This window comes from Cynocephalus volans, chromosome 9 (genome assembly GCF_027409185.1).
Source record: "Cynocephalus volans isolate mCynVol1 chromosome 9, mCynVol1.pri, whole genome shotgun sequence".
Classification (NCBI taxonomy): domain Eukaryota; kingdom Metazoa; phylum Chordata; class Mammalia; order Dermoptera; family Cynocephalidae; genus Cynocephalus; species Cynocephalus volans.
Window position 1 is genome coordinate 123985608 of NC_084468.1, and position 22869 is coordinate 124008476.

The 22869-nt window shown below is 35.1% G+C and overlaps 1 protein-coding gene across 1 annotated transcript in view; it reads right to left on the reverse strand.

Annotated features, from left to right (window-relative positions):
• Positions 1-50: 50 nt before the first annotated feature.
• The window catches only part of CLGN (calmegin), a 37698-nt gene continuing 14879 nt past the window's right edge, over positions 51-22869 (reverse strand). Inside the window, exons 7-14 of the mRNA XM_063108452.1 lie at positions 22053-22242; positions 17121-17234; positions 16851-17001; positions 15377-15592; positions 13752-13877; positions 12835-12997; positions 11223-11323; positions 51-131 (exon numbers count right to left, since the gene is read on the reverse strand). Of these exons, the coding sequence (XP_062964522.1) occupies positions 51-131; positions 11223-11323; positions 12835-12997; positions 13752-13877; positions 15377-15592; positions 16851-17001; positions 17121-17234; positions 22053-22242 (1142 nt within the window). The remainder of the gene's footprint in view (positions 132-11222; positions 11324-12834; positions 12998-13751; positions 13878-15376; positions 15593-16850; positions 17002-17120; positions 17235-22052; positions 22243-22869) is intronic.

Below are 22869 nucleotides of genomic sequence, written 5' to 3' on the forward strand. Positions count from 1 at the left end.
TTTAGAATGCCAAATCTCTCTCGCAGGAATTAAAAATACCATAGTATAGTTTAGTCCTTTCGTACTTTTCTTTTGCGTACTGACTTTATAGGACCATCTCCAGATCCTGTGCTCTCATCTGCTTCTTTCATCTAGAAAAAAGAATTATGAAAATGTTTATTTTACTATAACATGTAATTAGTAGATAGTAGAAAATAATACATTTCTTACTCTTTATTATACATGTTCTAACAATCAAATGCTATCTTATATATGTTGTTTTACTTCATGTACCTGATCAAAAATGTGTATATAAATTGATGTGTTTATCTTTTGGTATGATAACATTTTTAGAATTACCCTACTTATCAAAGAAGCATCTGACAAAAAACACTACTAACAATTCTATTCACAATTTTATTTTATGACTTAGAACTTAATCTCAATGTCATAGTTAATGGTTATATGATATTTTCATTGTAGTAGTAAGCACTAACTATTCATCACAATATTTTTATAACTAATGAATTGCTGAGATGGTGTTACAAAGACTTTTCAGAATTTCTGGCACATAAGTACCTCCAAAAAACTTAGGAGAGAGCAAGGAAAAGGAAGTAGCATATTTATGGTTTGAGAGTTTTTCTTTCCTTAATTCTCATCCTTTCAGAATTTGTGTTTGTACATAAATTAAACTTTTGGAACAATATAAAATAATGAAGGTATTATATGGCATTATACAAAACAAAGTTATTTTTTCTCAAGGTTATACTATACAATATATATACTATATATATACTATATATACTATATATATACAGTATATACTATACTATATATTTGTCAGTGAACTATTTTAGTTCACTGACAAATATACATAAGAAGAATAAAAGGCTGGAAGATGGATTTAAGATATTTTCAAAGGTACACAAAATGTTTTGTGAAACAAAATGTAGTAAGAATATATATTCAAGTAAATGGCTGTAAATATTATTAATAAGAAAGTCACAGCTGAAACAATGACTGTTTAAAACTCTGCTCCAGAAGAAACTGTCTTCACCCAGCTCCACCTAAATGTGGAAATTCATAGTAGATAATGATCCCCAAAATCCTTTTAAAAATTTAAAGGGAGTTAAGACCAATGGCCAGGTATGTGTACTGAAAAAGCTTTAGAAAACACCTAAACAACAATAACAATTAATTTACTTGGGATATTTCCTCAAAGAGATAAAACAAAATTTATTTCATCACATGCAATAGGCCAACTAGAACTGTACTTTTACCCTACCTAGGTGATTACAGTTTAATGTGTCAGGGTGGTGACTCGGTGGGGTAAGATTATGCAGCTATTAAAGGGCTAAAGAAGTAGAGAAAACAGGCTTTTGGTTTATGCTGGTTAAAAAAATAAAGCTGTGGTTCTGAGTTATACTCTTCACGATTTCTGATTCCATAATAACTTACTGGGGAAAAAAAACGGCATTGTGGAAAGTTCCATTTTATATCAGATACAAAATGGGTTAGATATATCAATTTAATAGGAAAAAACCTAACTCATTAAAGCTTTGAGGAAAACACTTATCAGGCAGATATTACTCAATGTTCAATATATGAAATATTTCAAAATATGACAGTAAAATATTGAGACAATAAGAATATTTTTACAGCAGCTATAAAGAAAATTGTCTTGTAATAATGAGGATTACTTTAAAAATATTCAAATGATCTGTTTATTATACCTTTCAAAAGAATATTTTAATGATAAAGTCAATTCTTTTACACATGTGGTTCTATCTATATTTTGCACATCTCAGGCTTGCTCTAAACTGTTTTATTATACAGTAAAATAATATAAATTGGAGTGATGTCATGAGGACAGTGGAATAGACAATTTCCAGGGTCTCACCTCCCCACAAGTAACCAAATTACAACTATTAAAAAGCAAAGACTGCCAACCTGGAACTGCTGGAGCTGGGGGAGGAGGAGAGGCTCACAAGGGCATGAGAGGCAATGGTGAGAGGTGTAGGGATGGTGCCTATTGTTCTGAGCCAGCCCAGTATGGAGATGGGGACTAGCTGTTACACACTGATCAAACCCAGAAAAAGCTGTGGCACACTTTGCATAAACCTGCTTGGAGTTTGCAGGGGAGAGGAGCACTTTGGAGTGCACCATACAAGCCCACAGGCCATAAAGACCACTAACAGGATTCCCTGAGGTGCACTTAAGAACAGATGGCTGCAACCAACTGGAGAGGAGAGCTGCCCAGAGGCCGGAAAGATCCAATGCCGGGTAGGGATTTCCACACAGCCCAGACCCTGAAATGATTAATGATCCTCACCAAAAGCCCTCCATAGAGAATCAGCAGCAAATAGACGTCTCCCCAAATGCCTAGGCATCAACATAAAGAAACAAAGATTGAGAAGGAACACAGAAATATGTTATCACCAAATGAAATAAACAAAAACAAAGCACCAGCAATGGATGAAGAAGAACAGTGGATTTATGAAATGTCAGACAGAGAATTCAGAATAACCCTCTTAAGGATGTTCTGGGAGTCACAAGAAAATACAGAGAGAAGATTAAATGATATCTGGAAAATAATTCAAGAGCAGAATGAGAAACTTGACAAAGAAACTGAATTTAAAAAACAAATAAAAAATATATTATCTGAATTGAAAACTCAATAGAAAGCTCCAACAGCAGACTTAAACAGAGAAAAGAATCAGTGAGCTTGAAGATAAAACACATAAAATTACCCAAAGGAACAAAAAAGAAAAAATGAAACAAATACAGCAAATATGGAACTCCCTCAAGTGAAATAATCTCCATATAACTGGCGAAGAAGAGAAAATACCCGAAGAAGAGAAAAAAAGAAAGATGTAGAAAGCATATTCAAGAAAATAATGGCTGGAAATTTCCCAAGAATGGAGAAAGATGACAGCATTCAGGTATAGGAAGCTCAGAAGTTGCCAATCAAATTCAAACCAAGGAGGAACAACCCAAGGGACATCATAATCAAATTATCAAAAACTAAAGACAAAGAATACTGAAAGCAGTGGGAGAAAACAAACACATTACATTCAACAGAGCCCCAGTACATCTCTCAGTGGATTTGTCAGTAGAAACCCTAAAGGCCAGAAGAGAATGGGATGATATATTCAGAGAGCTGAGGGAAAAAGACGGTCAGCCAAGAATTCCATATCCAGCAAAATTAAACTTTCAAATATGAAGGAGAAATACAGTCTTTCCCAGACTAACAAAAGCTAAAGGAATTCATCAACATCAGACCTGCATTACAAGAAACGCTAAAGACAATTCTTCAATCTGAAAGAAGACAATGCTAAGGAGCAGCAAGAAAACATCTGAAGGTACATAACTCATTAGTAATGTAAGTTCACAGACAACCTCAGAATACTCCAATGGTGTAAAGGTGGTGAATAAACCACTTACATCCTTAGTATGAAGATTAAAGGACAAACCTAACAAGACACTAACATATACAATAACCACATAAGAGAAAGGCAATATTAAAAGATGCATCTTGAAACAAACTGTCAAAAATGGAGGGCAAATGATGCCAAAACCTAGAGTTGGTTTTTTTTTCCTTAGTTATGTTATTAGTCTAAAATTATTTGTTATAACTATAACATGATTTTGTAAGCCTCATGGAACCATAACACAAAAACTTAGACATATTAAAAATAAATAGCAAGAAAGCAAAATGTAAAACCACTCAACCACAAAGGAAGACAGTAAGATCAGAAAAAAGGAAAAATGGATCCACAAACAACCAGAAAAAAATTAGCAAAATGGCAGTAACAAGTCCCTACATATCAGTAATAACTCTAAATGTAAACAGATTAAATGTCCCAGTTAAAAGAGACAGAGTGGCAGACTGTATTATAAAACAAGAACCAACAATATGCTGCTATGAGAAACTCAACCAATAAAGACATGCTGGCTAAAGTGAAGTGATGGAAAAAAATATTTCATGCAAATAAAAACCAATAAGGGCAGGAATAACTATACTTATATCAGATAAAATAGACTTTGAGCCAAGGAAAGTAAAAAAAGATAAGGAAGGTCACTACGTAACAAGAAAGGGATCAATTCAACAAGAGGATATAACAATTCTAAACATATACGCACCTAACTCCCGAGCACTCAGTTACATAAAGCAATTACTATTGCAAATAATGGGACAGATTGACTCGAACACAGTGATAGTTTGGGATTTTAATACTGTACTTTCAGTGAAGGACAGATCATCCAGACAGAAAATTAACCAGGAAACATCAGATTTAATCTCTACTTTTTTGTTAGGTCACCTTGACCTAACAGACATTTATAGAACATTTCATCCAACAGCTGCAGAATACATATTCTTCTCAGCAACATATGGAACATCCTCTAGAACAGACCATATGTTAGGATACAAAACAAGTCTAAACATATTTTTAAAAATTGAAATCAAATCAATTACTTTATCCAACCACTAGAAACCATACAAATACATGGAATTAAAAAATATGCTCCCAAACAGTGAATGGGTCAAGGAAGAAATCAAGAAGGAAATGAAAAAATTTCTGGAGACAAATGAAAATTAAAACACAACATACCAGTTCTAAGAGGGAAGTTCATAGCAATAAATGCCTACATCAAAAAAGAAGACTCCAAATAAACAACCTTATGTTAACATCTCAAGGAGCTGGAAAAACAAGAACAAACCAAACCCCAAATCAGTAGAAGGAGATAAATAACAAAGATGAGAACAGAAATAAATGAATTAGAGATTAAAAAAACAAAAGACTGATAAAACAAAGTTGGTTTTTCAAACAGATAAAATCAATAAATCTCCAGCTGTACTGAAGAAGAAAAAGGGAAGACTCAAATAAATAAAACTAGAAATGAAAAAGAAATAAAGAAAAATACACAGAAATAAAAAGGATCATAAGAGACTACTAAGAACAACCATATGTGAATAAACTGGAAAACCTAGAAGAAATGGATAAATTCCTGGACATGCAGAACTTACCAAAGTTGAATCATGAAGAACTAGAAAACATAAACAGACCAATAATGAGTAATGAGATTGAAGCAGTAAAGTCTCCCAAAAAACAAAAATCCCAGGACCAGATGACTTTACTTCCCAATTCTACCAAACATTCAAAGAAGAACAAATATCAATTCTTCTCAAACTCTTCCAAAAAACTGAAGAGGAGGGAATATTTCCAAACTCATTCTACGAGGCCAGCATTACTCTCATACCAAAACTGGAAAAAGATACAACAAAAAAAGAAAACTACAGACCAATATCCCTTATGATCACAGATATGAAAATTCCCAACAAAATACTAGCAAACAGAATCCAGCTACCTATCAAAATGATCATATAGCATGATCTAGTGGGATTCATCCCAGGGATACAAGGATGATTCAACACATGCAGATCTATAAATGTGATACATCACAGCAACAGAATGAAGGGAAAAAATCATATCATATGATCATTTCAACAGATGCAGAAGGAGTATTTGATAAAATCCACCACTTCATAATAAAAACACTCAACAAATTAGGTGTAGAAGGAAAGTATCTCAATACAATAAAGGCTATATACAACAAACCTACAGCTAATATCATACAGAATGGACAAAAATTGGAGGCTTTTCTTCTAAGATGTGGAACAAGACAAGGATGCTCACTTTCTCCCCTCCTATTCAACAGAGTACTAGAATTTCTAGCTTGTGCAATAAGGCAAAAGAGAGCAATAAAGGGCATTCAAATCAGAAATGAGGAAGTCAAACTATCCTAATTTCCAGATAACATGATCCTATGTGTAGAAAACCCTAACAACTCCATCAAAAAATTAGTATAATTTATAAATGAATTCAGTAAAGTGGCAGGATACAAAATCAACACACAGAAATCAACAGCCTTCCTGTACATTCCAACAAGCTGAAGAAGAAATCAAGAAAGTGATCCCATTCACAATAGCCACAAAAACAATGAAATACCTTGGAGGAAATTTAATGAAGGAGGTGAAAGACCTCTACAAAGAAAGCTATAAAACACTGCTGAAAAAAATTGAAGAGGACACAAGTAAATGGAAAGATATCCCACGTTCATGGGTCGAAAGATTTAACATTATGAAAATGTCCAATTACCCAAAGCAATCTACACATTCAACAAAATCTCTATCAAAATACCAATGACATTCTTTACAGCAATAGAAAAAATGATCTTAAAATTTGTATGTAACCACGAAGACCCTATATAGTGAAAGCAATTTTGAAAAACAACAAAGAAACAAAGTTGGAGGCATCATACTTCCTGATTTCAAAATATATGAAAAAATGCTCACATCACTCAGCATCAGGAAAATGCAAATCAAAACCATATCGAGATATCATCTCATTCCAGTTAGACTGGCTACTATCAAAAAGACAGAGAATAACAAATGCTAGTGAGGAGGCAGAGTAAGGGAAACCCTACTACACTTGGTGGTGGAACTGTAAATTAGTGCAGCCATTATGGAAAACAGTATGGAGGCTCCTCAAACAACTACAGATAAAACTGCCATACGATCCAGCAATCCCACTGCTGGGTGTATACCCAAAGGAATGGAAATCATGTTGAAGGGACACCTGCATTCCCATGTTTATCACAGCTCTATTTACAATATCCAAAAGTTGGAACCAACCTAAATGTCCAATGATGGACGACTGGATAAGGAAAATGTGGCATATATTCTCAATGGAATACTACTCTGCCACAAAAAAAGAATGAAATTCTGCCATTCACAGAAATATGGATTAATTTAGAGAAAATTATGTTAAGTAAAATAAGCCAGACACAGAAAGAGAAATACTGCATGTCCTACTCATAAATGGGAGCTAAAATAATAATAATAATAATAATAATAAATGTTTAAAAAAAGAAAGAAAGATAAAACAATCACAATAATACACTGAACTTTCAAAAAGAGACAACAGAACTCAGGTTACCGGAGGTGGGAAAGAGGGAAGGGGAGGAGGGGTAAGCAAGAATTTAGTAAAGGGCCATAAAAAATTATTACATTGTGTAACACTGAATATGCCAATTACATTGATTTTAGCATTGATGGAGTTTGGATGTGTTGTCCCCTCCAAAACTCATGTGAAAATTTGATCTCCAATGTGGCAGTGTTGGAAACTGTTGAGTCATGGGGGCAGACCCTTCATGAATGGATTAATGCTTTTCCTGGGGGAGCGGGGATTAATGAGTGAGTTCTCGCTCTATTAGTTCCCACGAGAGCTTATTGTTTATAGGACCCTGGCACCTCCTGCTTCCTCTCTCTTGCTTCCTTTCGCCATGTGATCTGCTTGTACCTGCCGGCTGCCTGCTGTTTTTCCGCCATGAATAGATGCAGCCTGAAGCCTGTGCCAGATGCAGTTGTCCCAGAATCGTAGCCAAATAAACCTCTTTTCCTTATAAATTACCCAGTCTCAGGTATTTCTGTTACAGCAACACAAACGGACTAATACAAGCATCATATATTGCATGCAAGTATTGATATTCAACTCTGTACCCCACAGATATGTACAATCGTGTTTTAATAAAAAATAAAAAATAAAAATACTGTAGAAGTAAAAACAAAACAAAAATATAAAGTTATATTAACCAAAACAGCATGGTACTGGCAAAAAAACATACAAATTGACCAATGGAATAGAATAAAGAGCCCCAAAATATACCGATGCACTTACAGCCAACTGATTTTTAACAAAGATGCCAAAAATACACAACATGGGAAGGACAGTCTCTTCAATAAACGGTGCTGGGAAAACTGGATATCCACACACAGAGGACTGAAACTAGATCTCTATCTCTCAACATACACAAGAATCAGCTCAAAATGGATCAACACTTAAATTTAAGACGTGAAACTATGAAAACTACTAGAAGAAAATAGGGAAAACGCTACACAAAATGGGAGTGGGCAGTGCTTTTTTGAGCAAAATTACAAAAGCACAGGCAACTAAAGCAAAAATACATAGACAGGACTACAAACTAAAAAGCTTCTGCACAGCAAGGGACACTATTAACAAAGTGAAGAGACAACCTACAAAATAGGAGAAAGATTTGCCAACTTTGCATCAGGCAAGGGGCTAATATCCAGAATATATAAGGAAATAAAATGACTCAACAGCAAAAAAACAACACAATTAAAAAATAAGCAAAGGACCTGAACAGACATTTCTCAAAAGACACATAAACGGCCAACAGGCACATGAAAAAATATTCATCATTAATCACCAGAGAAATGCAATTTAAAACCACAATGAGAGATCCAATCAAGATGGCGGAATAGACGGTTCCTGGCATCACTCTCTTCCACAAATCAACCAAATTTACAACTATAAAAATGTAACATCAGCCAAGCCGGGGCCACTGGAGCTCAGGGGAAGAAGAGGAGAGACCTACGGAGTTCATGAAGGCAGGAGAAACTACAATGAGAGAAAGAAAAAGCTGCTCTGAGCATTTCAGGCTGTGGCTGCTTTAAGGCTGGAGCTGCTGAGCGCATGGAGCAGGAGCTGGCAGAAGTCACAGCTGTGCCCTTCAGATGGAGTTGCTTAGAGGCATCAGGAGAGAAGAGGGCCTTGGTGGCCCCCAGGACAGCAAGACTGCTAATAGGGTTCATGTGGACCCACACAGGAGCGAGGAGCCAAAACAACTAAAGAAAGGGAGCCACTCAGAGGCCAGTGAGTCATCTCAAGGGACCAGCGCAGGGCCTGTCCCATGGGAAGTGTTTGCAGCACAGGCAGTGGGGAAGACAGGCCCACCAGGGGGACACTGGGACACAGCAAGGACAGCTGACCTGCCCCCCAGTTAGCACAGGACCACTCAGAGGAGACTGGTCAGGAATGCAGAATTGCATGGCGTGCAGTTTGATGAAAAAACTCAGGCCCAGAACAGAGATTCTACAGAACACAGATCCACTGGGTCTCTGGAGAGCCGGAAGTACCTATAAGGTCAACCATTAAACCCTAAGCTGCACAAAAAGCCTTCCCTAGGGAAACAGCAGCAAAGTAGCAATTTAAACAACCACACACTCAAGTACTGGTTCCCACAGGAAGTTCCCCCGTGTTAGAAGCAAAGGACAAAAAATTAGTTCTGGCCCAGGCACACCACCAGCGCCTTGGGGCCTGCCTGGGAACCGGAGGCTTGGATCTGGGGACCAGACCTCACTCCCACTTCCGGGCAAACTGTGCCAGTGCCTCGAGGCCAGCCCGGGGATCCAAGGCATGGAGAAGGGGACTGGACCCCTCCTCCCACAACCAGGCACACCACACCAGCACCTTGGGGCCTGCCCAGGGACCCAAGGCAAGGAGAAGGCAACCGGACCTCTCTCCCACAACCAGGCACACTGAGCCAGCACCTTGGGGCTCACCCAGGGATCCGAGGTATGGAGTTGGGGACCAGACCACCCTCCCACAACCAGGTACAACATACCAGCACCTCAGAGCCCACCCAGGGACCCGGGTCGAGGAGAAGGGGAATGGTCCTCACTCCCACAACCAGGCACACCACACCAGTGCTTCAGGGCCCACCCAGGGACCTGAGTCATGGAGAAGGGGACTGGACCTCTCTCCCACAACCAGGCACACCAAGACAGTGCCTCGGGGCCTGCCCACGGTCCCGGGGCATGGAGAAGGGGACTAGACCACCCTCCCACAACCAGGCATACCACGCCAGCACCTTGGGGCCTACCCAGGGACCTGAGGCAAGGAGAAGGAGACCAAACACACGCCACAACCAGGCATACTGCCAGTGCCAAGGAGCACGCCCAAAACAGCACCTCCACGTGGGTGGCCCACCACAGCCACCACAATAACCATGGCTGCTGCAAAAGCGGCTAGATGCCACAGCCACCATGCAGATGGTCTGCCAACCACTGCAGTGCATTCACACAAGAAGAATCACCAGCAGAGACAAAGAAAAGAAGAGGATGTCTCTTTCTACAAAGCCTATTTCAGAGTAACAGAAGCATCATCTGCTCTATGATAATAATGGGGGACCTGATCACATCTCTCAGCATTGGACAGATCATCTAGGCAACAAGTTAACAGAGTAACCATTATTCCTTCAGAAGGAGAGAAGAAACCTAGGGTAATTAGAGGGGGGAGGGAGTTGGGGAAGGGGAGAGGTTGGACAAGGGGCATAAAGAATAATTATGATTTGTAACAATATATATGCTAGTAATACTGATTTAATCAACATATCTCAATGTTGAACCCCAAAAATATGTATAATCAATTTTGATTCAATAAATAAAATTTAAAAAAAAAACCACAATGAGATATCATCTCGCTCCAGTTAAAATGGCTATAAGACAAAAAATAAGCTCTGTTAAGGATGTGGAGAAAAGGGAACCCTCCTACATTGATGGTGGGAGTTTAAATTGGTACAACCACTGTAGAAAACAGTAGGGAGGTGCCTCAGAGAACTAAAAATAGATCTGCCCTACTACCCAGCTATCTCACTACTGGGCATATACCCAAAGCAAATGAAATCAATATATCAAAAAGACATCTGCACAGCCATTTTCCTCGCAGCACTATTCAGAATAGCCAAGAGATGGAATCAACCTAAATACCCATCAACAGATGAATGGATAAAAAAAAAAAAAAAAAAAAAAAAACTGTGGTATATATACACAATGGAATACTACCCAGCAATTTAAAAAAAATGATGTCCTGTCATTTGCAGCAACACGTAACTAGAAACCATCATGTCAAGAGAGGTAAGTCAGGCACGAAATACCGCACAATATCACTCATATGTGGAATCTAAAAAAAAAAGTGGTTCTCACAGAAGCAGATAGTAGAATAATGGTTACTAGTGGCAGAGGGTGGGAGGAGAAGTGGTGGACTAAGAGGTACAAAACTGTGCTGTCTACCTTAAGTGAACCATTGTGCAGTATATGCATGTATTGCAACAACACACTGTATCACACAAATATGTACAAATAAATGTTAAAATAAAAAATATTTTTTAATTAAAAAAATAAAAAGAATATAAATTATAGTATTTTCTTGCCTTCTTTATGGATATGTTTTAAAAACAATGTGGAGGCTTTAATGAAAGCTGGGAGGAATATGGCAAAAATTCCTTCACAAACCAGATTGATGCTTCTATTGAAATTTTTTTTATGGATAACAATTATACATAGAAACTAGTTTATTTTCTGTTAAAAAGTTGCTTACCTCATCCTCTGATCCAGACTTATTTGATTTATTACCTTCCTCTTGCCCTTGTATGATTTCAATTTCTTCTTCACTCTTTTCCTCAGGTTCACCTTCCTCTTCTAGAATACAGATTTCATTAAAGGCAAAGACTTGATGAATTAAAATTTTGCTACTGAAAAGTATTAACTGCAGTAAGTGGGATTTATTTTAATTCCAATATTTAAAAGCAATTCCTTCCATTCAAAATTTTTAAAAAATGAATTACAAATATTATTTAATCACATTTTATAAATAAATCATCATACTTGAGTTAAGGGATAGGTTTAAAGAACTCTTAAGTATTCAGTCTGTAATATGAAAACCAAAGAATTATCACATTTCCTGTGTTCAGGTCTTGATAATACTTTCCTTAATTTTTGGTGATCTTTTATTCTTTGATGTGCTACTTATTTGTTATTTGCTGTGCACACTGTCATGCATTTTTTCATTATTGACCCTCCTTTCAATTCCATTTAGGCAAACCTCCAACTTTGTCACCATCATTACCAAAAAATATTAAGGATGCCCTTAGAGCTACATAAAGTAAAAACTCCTACCCCACTAAAAATGGAGATTAGGGAAAGGGAAGTTGAAAAATCATCAGCTCTACCTCTTGCATATATTTCCACACCCACAATGTGGGACTATGTGGATATGTGAAAGTACCTTCTATAAGAAGACTCTTTTGATGTTTAAATATTCCAATATAATAAGCTATATATAAATGTCCTCTAAATAAGGCTGATCAAGACATTAATATACTAAGCACTAAGAAGTCACAAAGATAAATCTCTAAGAAATTAAAACCTAAAGAATTTTGTTTGATATGTACTCATGTACATATGTATATGTATATGTATGTAAATATACATATATATGTGTCTATATTATTTTTTTTGAGAGAGAGTCTGGTTTTTAAGTCAACTGTTTCATCAACTACTAAGTTAAAGATAATGCTTTAGGACATAATTTAAGTTGTAAAGGGCTCAAGAACACCTGGCATATCAATAGTTTTATTTCTACGTGGGTGTGTGTAAGCAGATCTCAATGGAGAGCCACCAAAAAGCCTCAGTTCTTTATTCTAACACCTTCAAGAATCTAGTACAGGGTGGGAAGGGGACATATGTTCAGCAATCCTTTCAGGAAATTATTTATTCTATATGATAACTATCTGATAACAACAGCCATTGGAAGACTTGGTGTTAATTTTGTTGCTTCAATCAACTGCCTTATAACTATTTCTCTTCTACAGAGGCCATGATATATACCTTCCATCTCATCTTCTACGTTCTCAGGGGCAAGAAAAGACCTTGAAAAAACTATGGCATATGGGATTCCTAACTGTTAGGCTCCAAAGCAACTAAACACCATTTAAATCTCTTTATTCCTGAAAGACAAAAACTATGAACAGGGCAGCTGCTCAGAGGACTATTAATCACTCCTCTTTGCCATAGTCATGTATGTATTCTTGGGGATTCAGATGTATAAAGCTGATGATAAGGAAGTACAACAGCTGGTCACTGTGAGATAATAAACTGTTTTCATGGGCTGTGCCCAGGGTCCTCATTACAAATCCCTATCATTGCCTTACCTTTTTCAAGAATTTCACCATCAGTTTGCTTTTTCTCCTCCTCCTCCAAGTCTAGTGGTTTTTCCAGGGCTGATTCCTCTTCCTTCACTTCTTCCTCCAGTGCTCCCTTTGTTTGTGGTTTACATATGTCAGTTTTTTTGTACTCTGTATCTTCATATTTTTTCTGTGGTAATTAGCATAAGCTATTTTTACTAAAAGCAAAGCACTATTTTAAAAAAAGTTCCTTGTGGGGAGAAGCTGAACCCAGCCACAGCTAGGCACACTGCTGCCCCTGCCCCAGGGCCTTGCTGGAGTCCTGAGGCATGGAGCTGCGGGAAGCCAAACTCAGCCACAACCAGGTAAAGAGCACACCAAAAACACCATTTCCACACAGGCAGCCCTCCACAGCCACGGCTGCTGCAAAAGTGGCTAGTCTCTATGGCAGCAGTCACAGCCACCGTGTAGATGGCATGCCAGACTCTCAACCTCGTTGACACAAGGAGAGGCACCAGCAAAGACCAAAAAAAAAAAAAAAAAAGAAAATAGAAACAGGTCCTCTCTCTCCACAAAGCACAGTCCAGAGTAACAGAAGAAGCATCTGCTTTACAATAATAGGGGAGGACTTGATCACACCTATCTCAGTATGGACAGATCAAAGGAGGAACAGTTAATTTATCATATAGTGAGAACAAATCTATGGTTATTAGAGGGGAGAAGGGGAGAGATTGGATAAGGGCCATAAAGAATAAGTATGATTTGTAATAATGAATATGCTAAAAAATTTCTTGCAATAACTGATAACATATGCAGTGAACTGTCAGTAAAAACAGAAAATTTAGTTTTTTACTTTTAAGAATCACATGCTCAATTCACAGAACTCTTAAACACTAGGAAATTTGAAAAAAAAAAAAAAGTTGAAGGGAATTTATTTTCTTTACCTTTACTTTTCCTGGCCAACAAAATGATGTAATTAATGCTATTGGTAGCACTGCTATCACAAGGCAAATGAACCAAAGCCATGGTTGCTCTTGAGCAGATGCCATTATCTGTTTAAATACACCAGGCTACAGAAGAAATAAGCATAAAAATGCAATCAAAATTTTTAAACATTCATTGGGAAATACAGACTACAAAAGAACTTATTTTACGTAGGCATTTTATATAAGGAGTGATAAACCCATAAGCAAAAAAAAGTTTTATTTTTCCACCTTATACTTTGTAAACTCGTATTTAATTAGCATGCATCACTGAGTGAAACTCTGTAGAAGGTACGTTACTACAAAAGTCGAAACTCCTAACCTACCAGCAAAAATAATGACAATTTTCTTTTTCCGGTAAATCTAAGGATAGAACTACTTTTTATGGATGTCTTAGATGGCTCATTTAGAAGTATACAACTTTCTGATACTTTGAACTTTTGAATAAAATTGTATCTCAGAATTATGTTTTCTTTTTCTTTATATAAACAAATTTCACACATGACCTTTGGTGAGGAAGTTATTTCTCTTATTAAAATAAAATCCCAAACCATCAAATGTGTTAGTTAACAGAGTTTCAAAACGAGAATCCCTCTTTACCTACTCTTTTGGTGGTTTTTGCTAGTGTCCAAAGAAACCAAATATAAGATATGAAATTCTAGATTGAATTGTCCCCCCCCCCAAAAAGTTTAATGTGTCGGAGGCTTGGTCCCCACTGCAACAGGGGACCTGTTATGGGAAATCCTATTATGGTAATTGAAAGGTGGGGTCTTGAAGAGGTGATTAGATTGTAGGACTATGAATCAATTAATAATGATGATCAGGGGTGTGGTTCAGAGGGCTTTAAAAGGATAGCATTTGAAGTCTCTCTCTGCTTCGCCATTTTCTGCCATGTGAGATCCCTACATTGCTGTAAAGCCACTATCAAAGAAGACTCTCACCAGATGTGTTCCCTGGACTTTGGACTACCCAGCTTCCAAAACTGTAAGCAATAACTTTTGTTTTCTTTACAAATCACCTAGTTTCAGGTATTTCTGTTATAAGCAACAGAAACGGACTAATATAGCAACTAATTTTAAAGATACATTCTCCAAGATCCATTGTGGTGAAATATTTAGCTTAACCTTTTCTAAACAGTATTAAAATCCGGGAAAAAGAACTGGAACAGAATTTAATAATGTAAAATTAAAAAATTCTTTGCATTCCACTTAAGTGAATAACAGTTAAATGAATAAAATAATATTTAGATTACTGTTACCACTTAAGCCTTGAGTTGGCAAGGTGACAAAGATACTAAGTAGTCTTATTTCTATAAACAACACATAGGCATTAAATCTCATTAAAGCTATCATATTTAATAAATAAAATTAAGACTTATGCATATATAGTTCATGATGTAGTTTATGATGAAGTTGTATCATAAAATAGTCTGTCTACATAAACTTATTCAATTACATTTCCTTGGCATTTACTAATTATTGCACATTTATTTACTTTTAAAAGGGCCCTTTGTATAAACTAGAACCAGGACCAAGTCCTATTACTACTATACAGTTACATCACTACCACTATGATCAATACTATACCTCATTAGCATTTGCTATCATTATTTTCACTGCCCAACCATCTGCAGCCCAGTGATCTGCTACTGCTTTTTCTGAACAGATAATAAAATTATCAAAGTAGATATTAGATGTCATAGACCAAAGCTCTAAACCAAGAGCAGAGAAAGAAGTCAGAAGAAATGGATGATCATCTTCAAAATAATCTGGATTAGGAATTTTTCGAGGACTCCAGATTCCCTGGAAGAAAAAATAATTGAACACACTTTAAAATAAATAATTTCATTATAAGTACTTCTTAAGAAGTAATTGCTATTGAACAAAATTGGCAATACTAACTACAGAAAAAAGAAAACTTCAACTGATATTAACTCATTAGTAATTTACCGGAAATAAAATCTTGTTTCTTCTTACTCTGTACACGATGTTCCCTATGAGCAATACTGACTTTAAACTACATAAAAGGCAAAGTGAAAATTCAACACACACAGGAACTTAATTAAATTTCACAAATGATACTACTTAAGATAAACTTTTTAGATTTAGTAAAGTTATTCAATATCATTAAAGTTGTCCAAATCAGGAAGATCAGTGCATAGCAAAAATGGAGCCACTCCTTTTAACATATGCCCATGACCCGACAGACATCATCAATCAATCATAGTTGAACCTCAGAAAAATTATTCAACATAAAAGTTCCATTAGATCTTACATAATTAAACAATGAAATCAGATGAATTAGACAACGCAATCACTCACTGACTTACTCCATCATCATATATATATCTATTCTATGCTAGACACTATGCCAGACGGTAGTGATTGAGGATCAAGACAGATGTGGTTCCTGTATTATGGAGTTTAAAATCTAATGAGGGAGACAGACAGTTAACAAAAAAATTATCAAAATCAACATTTTGTGATAAGTAATATGAAGAAAAATTACAGTGAGTAATTAGAATATGTAACTGTAAATATATGATGTTGGAAAATGTCAATGAATAATTACAAAGGTAAAACCACAGGATTAAATGGATAATACAGGGACTTTTAATATAAAAAGGTAGGTACACTCAAAAGATGTAAGGATCATATTAGAAAAAATTTTGCATTTTATTACTACTAAAAAATAAGGAGGACATTATTCAAGCACAGGCATTAATTATTAAAATATACAGCGTGAGTTCTGATCAGAATTCATTTCTTATATTTACTTCTAAAACAGAGCTTTATTCCAAAGTGAGCACCAAGTGATTATTAGGGAAGAATATAATATGAAATCATTTATCTTTAGTTCTTAATTTTATTCCCCTGGATAATTAAATAAAGAATACTTTATTTTTAAAATATAAATTAGTTGGGGTCTATTTTCTTTGACATTTAAGATTACAAATCTAAGTTCTGAAAGTTAACATAATATTCTCAATAATTAGATATATAACAGAAAATATCACAACATTTTTAACTTTACTAAGGAGCTGGAACAAATGGTTATTACCTGGTAGTTAGGATTATCAATCATTGGAGGTCTCCATTCTCCTTTGTATTTTGGGTTATCTATCATGGGAGGTTTCCACTCACCACACCCAATACGACATGCTGGATTAGGAATACGAGGTGCCTCCCATTCTCCATCCATGTCTTCATTCCTTAGGATATTAGAACAAAGCAAATATAGTAACCTCAAGTCTCTCCTGTCACTCATATAAGGTAGTAACAAAGAGACTGAGTTAGAAACATTTGAAATTGACATTTGAAGACTGCTTACCAGTCATCAGGTTTTTCAGCATCAGGATTTGGGATTAATTTTGGTTCATCATCAAGCCAGCCATCAGGTTTAACAACACTTAAATCTTCTATTTGGGCAGGTTCACTTTCATCCCTGTAAATACCGTATATTTTATGTAAATCACTAGTTATTCAAGAAGTTTTAAAATGCATGTTATCAAATTAAGAAGGTACCATAAAAGTATTTCCTACTCTTCTTTGTGCTTACTGCTACCTTCCGCCATCTCTCATCTACCTAAATCTGCTAACTAGCCAATTTTTTGTATATATTCCCTGTTGTGCTCTACGGATACATCACATACAATACATAGTTTTTATTTTTACACAAATGATAGCATTCTATACATAGTATGTTAGACCTTGATTTTGTCACTTAAAAACTCATTCATCAACAAATATATATTGGATGCCTACTATGTGTCAAGACTGCTCTAGGAGATCATATATATATATATATATATATATATATATATACACACACACACACACACACACACACACACACACCTGCTCCATTCTTAACAGTTGAATAGTTTTCTACTTCGTGGATATACCATAATTTTTTTAGCCTATATCTTCTTGAAGGACATTTAGCAGTCCCAAAATTTTACAATTACAAACATGCTCTACTGAATGTCCTAGAATATATGCTATTTCTCACCTGTGGAGATATGTTTGTAAGAGCGTGTGCATTTTAAATTTTGATAGTGTCTTCCAAATTTCTCTCTTTAAAGGCTATACATTTCCAGTCCTACCAGCAGTGTACAAGAGAACCTATTTTCTCCTATCCTTGACAATAGTGTTACCAAACTTTTTGATTTTTGCCCATATAAGTGAAAATGGTGTTTCTCTGTAGTTTTAGTGTACATTTAACATAAGTCATGTATAAAAACTGTATTTTCTTTGAACAGCTCATTACTTTAATATTTAAAAAAATAGCTCTCTGTCAGCTACATAAATTGAAAACATCTTTTCCAGTTTCCCATGTGTGTTTTTTTTAAACATAGTTTATGGGTTTTTTGGCCATATACAAGTCATTTATTTTCATGTTGTTGAATTTATTAGTATTTTCTTTTATGATTCTTAGATTTTATATCATATTTGGAAGATCTTCCCTGTTCCCATATTACTTTTTCAAAAAGTCTCCATATTTAATTCTAGTATCTTTGTGTTTACTTTTAAAAATAATGCTAACTTAGAAAATAAATTCTAAAGTATATAAACATAATCACAGTAAGTACTGAACAGAACTACTAACATAATTTTCATCTTTATACAAAAGTAGAAATTTTAAACAAGGGGCTACTTTGTGATTTTCCAAACAAAAATTAAGTTACAAAATAAACTGAAATAATCAACTCTATAAATGTACAGACTTGTACTTGCCTGATATCAGTGTTATCTTGAGTTTCTGAGTTCTCAGAATAACCAGAGGTTAAAATTTAAGGGAACATTTCTTTCAACACTTTATAAAAGAAATTCTAACACATTTCACCACCAGAATGAGGCTGTTATATGCAGTTTTTCTCCTCTAAGGGCAAACTCACTCTTATGAGTAAACAAATATGAAGTGATGTTAGCCCACAGGGAAGGGTGTGGTCCTACTTTTTTTGATGGCATGAATGCATGAAAGTGATGCACTGATAGTGACCTTCTATTAAATTTTTAAAAAACCAGACTATTCTTGCTACCTTGTACAAGTTACTTCCCTTTATACTAATTGCCTGAAGGCAACAACATTTTCACTAGTAATCACTCTCTTGATGTACAAGGGTACTTCAAAAAGTTCACAGAAAGATTAGTATTATCTTTTAATTCTATTTCTGCATGAACTTTTTGAAGAACCGTCGTATAAGAGAGTTAACACTTTTGGTTGTCCAGGAGCAACACACTATGTTCTGGGTAGGTAGTAACCCCAGTGTTTACAAACAAACATTTAAAGAAATAGGAATAGACACTTTAGAAAATGAAGCAGAGAGAAAAACTGATTTTAAAACAGTGATCTGTGAGACTATCTAAATCATTCTAACAGATTTTAAGTGGAGTCCCCCCCCAAAAATAGAGGAACATAAAAATATTTGAAGAAATAATGGCGAAATCCAAATTTAATACAAATTATAAATCTATATTACAAAAAGCTCAAGAACCCAAAGCAAACACAAAGAAAACCACATCAAATCACATCCAAATCAAAATGTTGAAAACTGGTAGTAACGTTAACAAATCTTAAAACCAAACCAAGAACAAATATATCAGGTAGAAGAGAACAAAGATGAGAATAACAACTGACTTCTCATTGGAAATATGCAAGCCCCAAGACAAGGAATAATTGTTAGAGAATAACTATCAACCTATAATCCAATAGTAACAATATATTTCAAAACTTAAGGAAAAAATAAAGAAATTTTCAGACAAATAAAAGTTAAGAGAATTCAATGACCGTAGACATGCACTACAATATGTTAAGGAATGTTTTTTAGGCAGAAGGAAAATGATGACAGAAATTTGTATCTACACAAAAGGAAGAAGAATACCAGAAATGGTAAATATGTGGATAAACAAAAGGACTTTTTCCTCTCATATGATTAAAAGACACCCAGTAAAGAATGAATGTGTGGCCTTCACAGTATATGTAGAAGTAAAGGTATGATAATAGCACAAAAGATACAAAGGGGAAAATATAAGCCTCTCATAATGTTAAATTACATGTGGAGTGGTATATTATTATTTGAGGGTAGACTGATATAAGTAAAAGATGTATATTGCAAACCCTAGAGCAGCCACTAAAACAATACACTAGAGAGGAAAAGCTAATAAGCCAAAAGAGAAGAAAAGATGTAATACTAAAATAAAAGAAAGTAACTCTGTCAAAAAGAAGTCAGGTAAAAAAGTTTTATAAAGGACCACAGAATGTATGGGACAAATAGAAAATAAGCAGTGATACAGTTGGCTTACATCTGAACCATATCAATGACTACATTACACGTAGACGGTTTATAAACACTCCAATTAAAACAAAGTCCCAAATACAGGTTGCCTACAAGAAACCTTAAAAATAAAGGCTTGTGTAGGTTACAAGTAAGCAATGGAAAATAATATTCAACGTAAACAGGATTTAAAAGAAAGCAGGAGTGCTGGTTTCATATCAAATTGAGTAGACTTAAAGGTAGAGAATATTACAAGAGTTTATAAAGAAGCATATTTTATAATAATAAAAGGGTCAGTTCCTCAACAGGTCATGAAATACCGTGAATATCCATTAACAGGTCTTCAAAATAGATAAACCAAAAACTGACAGAACTTAAAGTAGATAAAGACAAATCCACAATTACAGTTGAAAATTTTAATTCTCTTTTCTCAGTAAGAGAACACTCTGTTGAAAACCAATAAGGATATAGAAGCCTTAAACAATACCTAATCAACCTAATATAATTGATATTTGTTAACTAAAAAAAAAGTCTAGACTCATACAGAATATTTTCTGACTGCAATGGAATTAAATTATAATTCTATTAGAAAATTATAAAAAGGATAACATTTGTTGACCAAGTAGATTGCAAGATTAGTCCAACATTAGAAAAGTTTTCAATGTAATTCAACATACTTAGAAAATAAAGGAGAAAACCCATATAGTTATCTCAATAGATGTACAAAAAGTACTTTACAAAATTTAACACCCAATCATGAAAAAAAACCCTGACTTTCTGTAAACTAGGAGAACTTTTTTTTTTTTACCTTGGTATTCATTCATACCCTTATGTGGTGCCCTCTCAATTGTACCAGGGTTGGTCTGTGTGACAAATAGAATACAGCTCAAGTAATGGCATGTTACTTCCGAGATTAGGTTATAAAAGACACTGAAGCTTCTGTGGTTGCTATGTCTCCTCCTCTTGGATCGCGCCCTTCTGGGGCAAGCCATCTGCCAAGTCATGAACAAATCTAAGGAGGCCCAAGCGGAGAGGAATTGAAGCTTCTTGACAACAGCTGCTTGAGCAGGTTTGGAAGAGGATCCTCCAGCCAGAGTCAAAGCTTTAACTGCAATCCTGACCTGCAGCTTGACTGCAACCCCATGAGAGAACCTGAGCCAGAAGCACTCAGCTAAGCCACTCCTAGATTAATATTTGTTGTCTTTAGCTGCTAAGAATTGGGGCAATTTGTTACACAGCAATATATAACTAATATGGTGGGCTAAATACAAAAAGACAGATAATCTACTTACCAAAACCATAATTAATGGTTACCCAATCAGCAGGAAAAAAATAAGGGTCTTAGGAATAAAGGTAACAAGATCTTTACGGAGAAATTACAAAACATATTTGAAGGACAAAGAATACCTCGGTAAATGGAGAGATATACAGGTATCTCTCACCCTCTGAACTCAAGCTATGGGAACTCAGGAACTGAATACATTTCTTTTAAGGAAAACATTCATAATCCTGTAGAATGGAAACAATACAAATACTCAGCTAGTGAAAAATTTAAGCACAATGGTGTGAGTGAATCCCATATAGTTTTATAAGATGTTGAGGATGTGACTATTTTAAGGCAAAGTAATCATTAACAGAAAGACTGCAACTACATAAAATATTCATAAACATATGATAAAGATCAAACCAGGAATTACAATTAAAGTGTTGGATGTTTTAGATTCATGAAATATTCCCCACGGCATTAAAAGCATAAAAAATAAACATATATTGAAAAATTCAGCAAAATTAAAATGAAATTTAAGAAAATAAAAGGCCAGGGAAGTGTAAAATCCATTTTAGAAAATCATTTCATGGAAAATAATCAAAATAAGTAGTTCCGATGTTTAAAAGAGTAAGTTCCATTGGTTGTAAGCTTCATTTATATCTTATATCTCACACTTAATTATGCCAAATAATGATTTTCTACTGAATTCTTTGCTTACCAGTCTTCTGGTTTGACAGCAGAAGGATCAGGGATTTTTGCTCTTTCATCCCACTCATCAGGTTTTATATCATTGGGATCGTCAATTTCTTTGGGAGGATTGATAGGAGGAACCACATCCTCTAGTAGGCTTCCTTTGTTTACAACTGTTTGATCAATTAATACTTCAAATGTGTCATCTGGATTCATCACTAAAGACCAATTTAAATATATTATACTTATCATTTTGGTAGACATTTTTAAAACAATCTTCTAAATAATAAAACTACCTTAAACATCATGAGTAAAAAAAATTCCCAACCAGAAAGAGAAGAATAACCAAAGCATTAAATCAAAATATGTTGAAATCACTGGACATAATACTTTCTAAAATAAAAATAAAATTTTGTTTTAAACTGCATTTTTTACAATAAAATGCTCCATTACATCTCAAAAAATCCTCAATAGCTAGCTCTGTTTGGGACTCATGACCAGTTAGCTTAACTCTTTCATATAGTTTTACATATCTTTTATATATTTTTAGTTACAGAATACAACCCAATCTTCTTCAGAATTTTCAAATTTTTTGAAACAATCTCAAACTTAAAAAGTACAGGTAAACTACAAAGTGCAAGTATACTACAAAGAACTTAATTTTTTTTCCTGAACCACTTCAAAGTAAGTTACTGACCTCATACACATGACCCCTAAATGTTTTAATGTATATTTCCCACAAACAAGGACATTCTCCCACATTACCCTAATCCAGCCACTCAAATCACAAAATTAACACTGATACATTACTATCATTTCATAGAAATCTTTCAAGATAAGGCTTA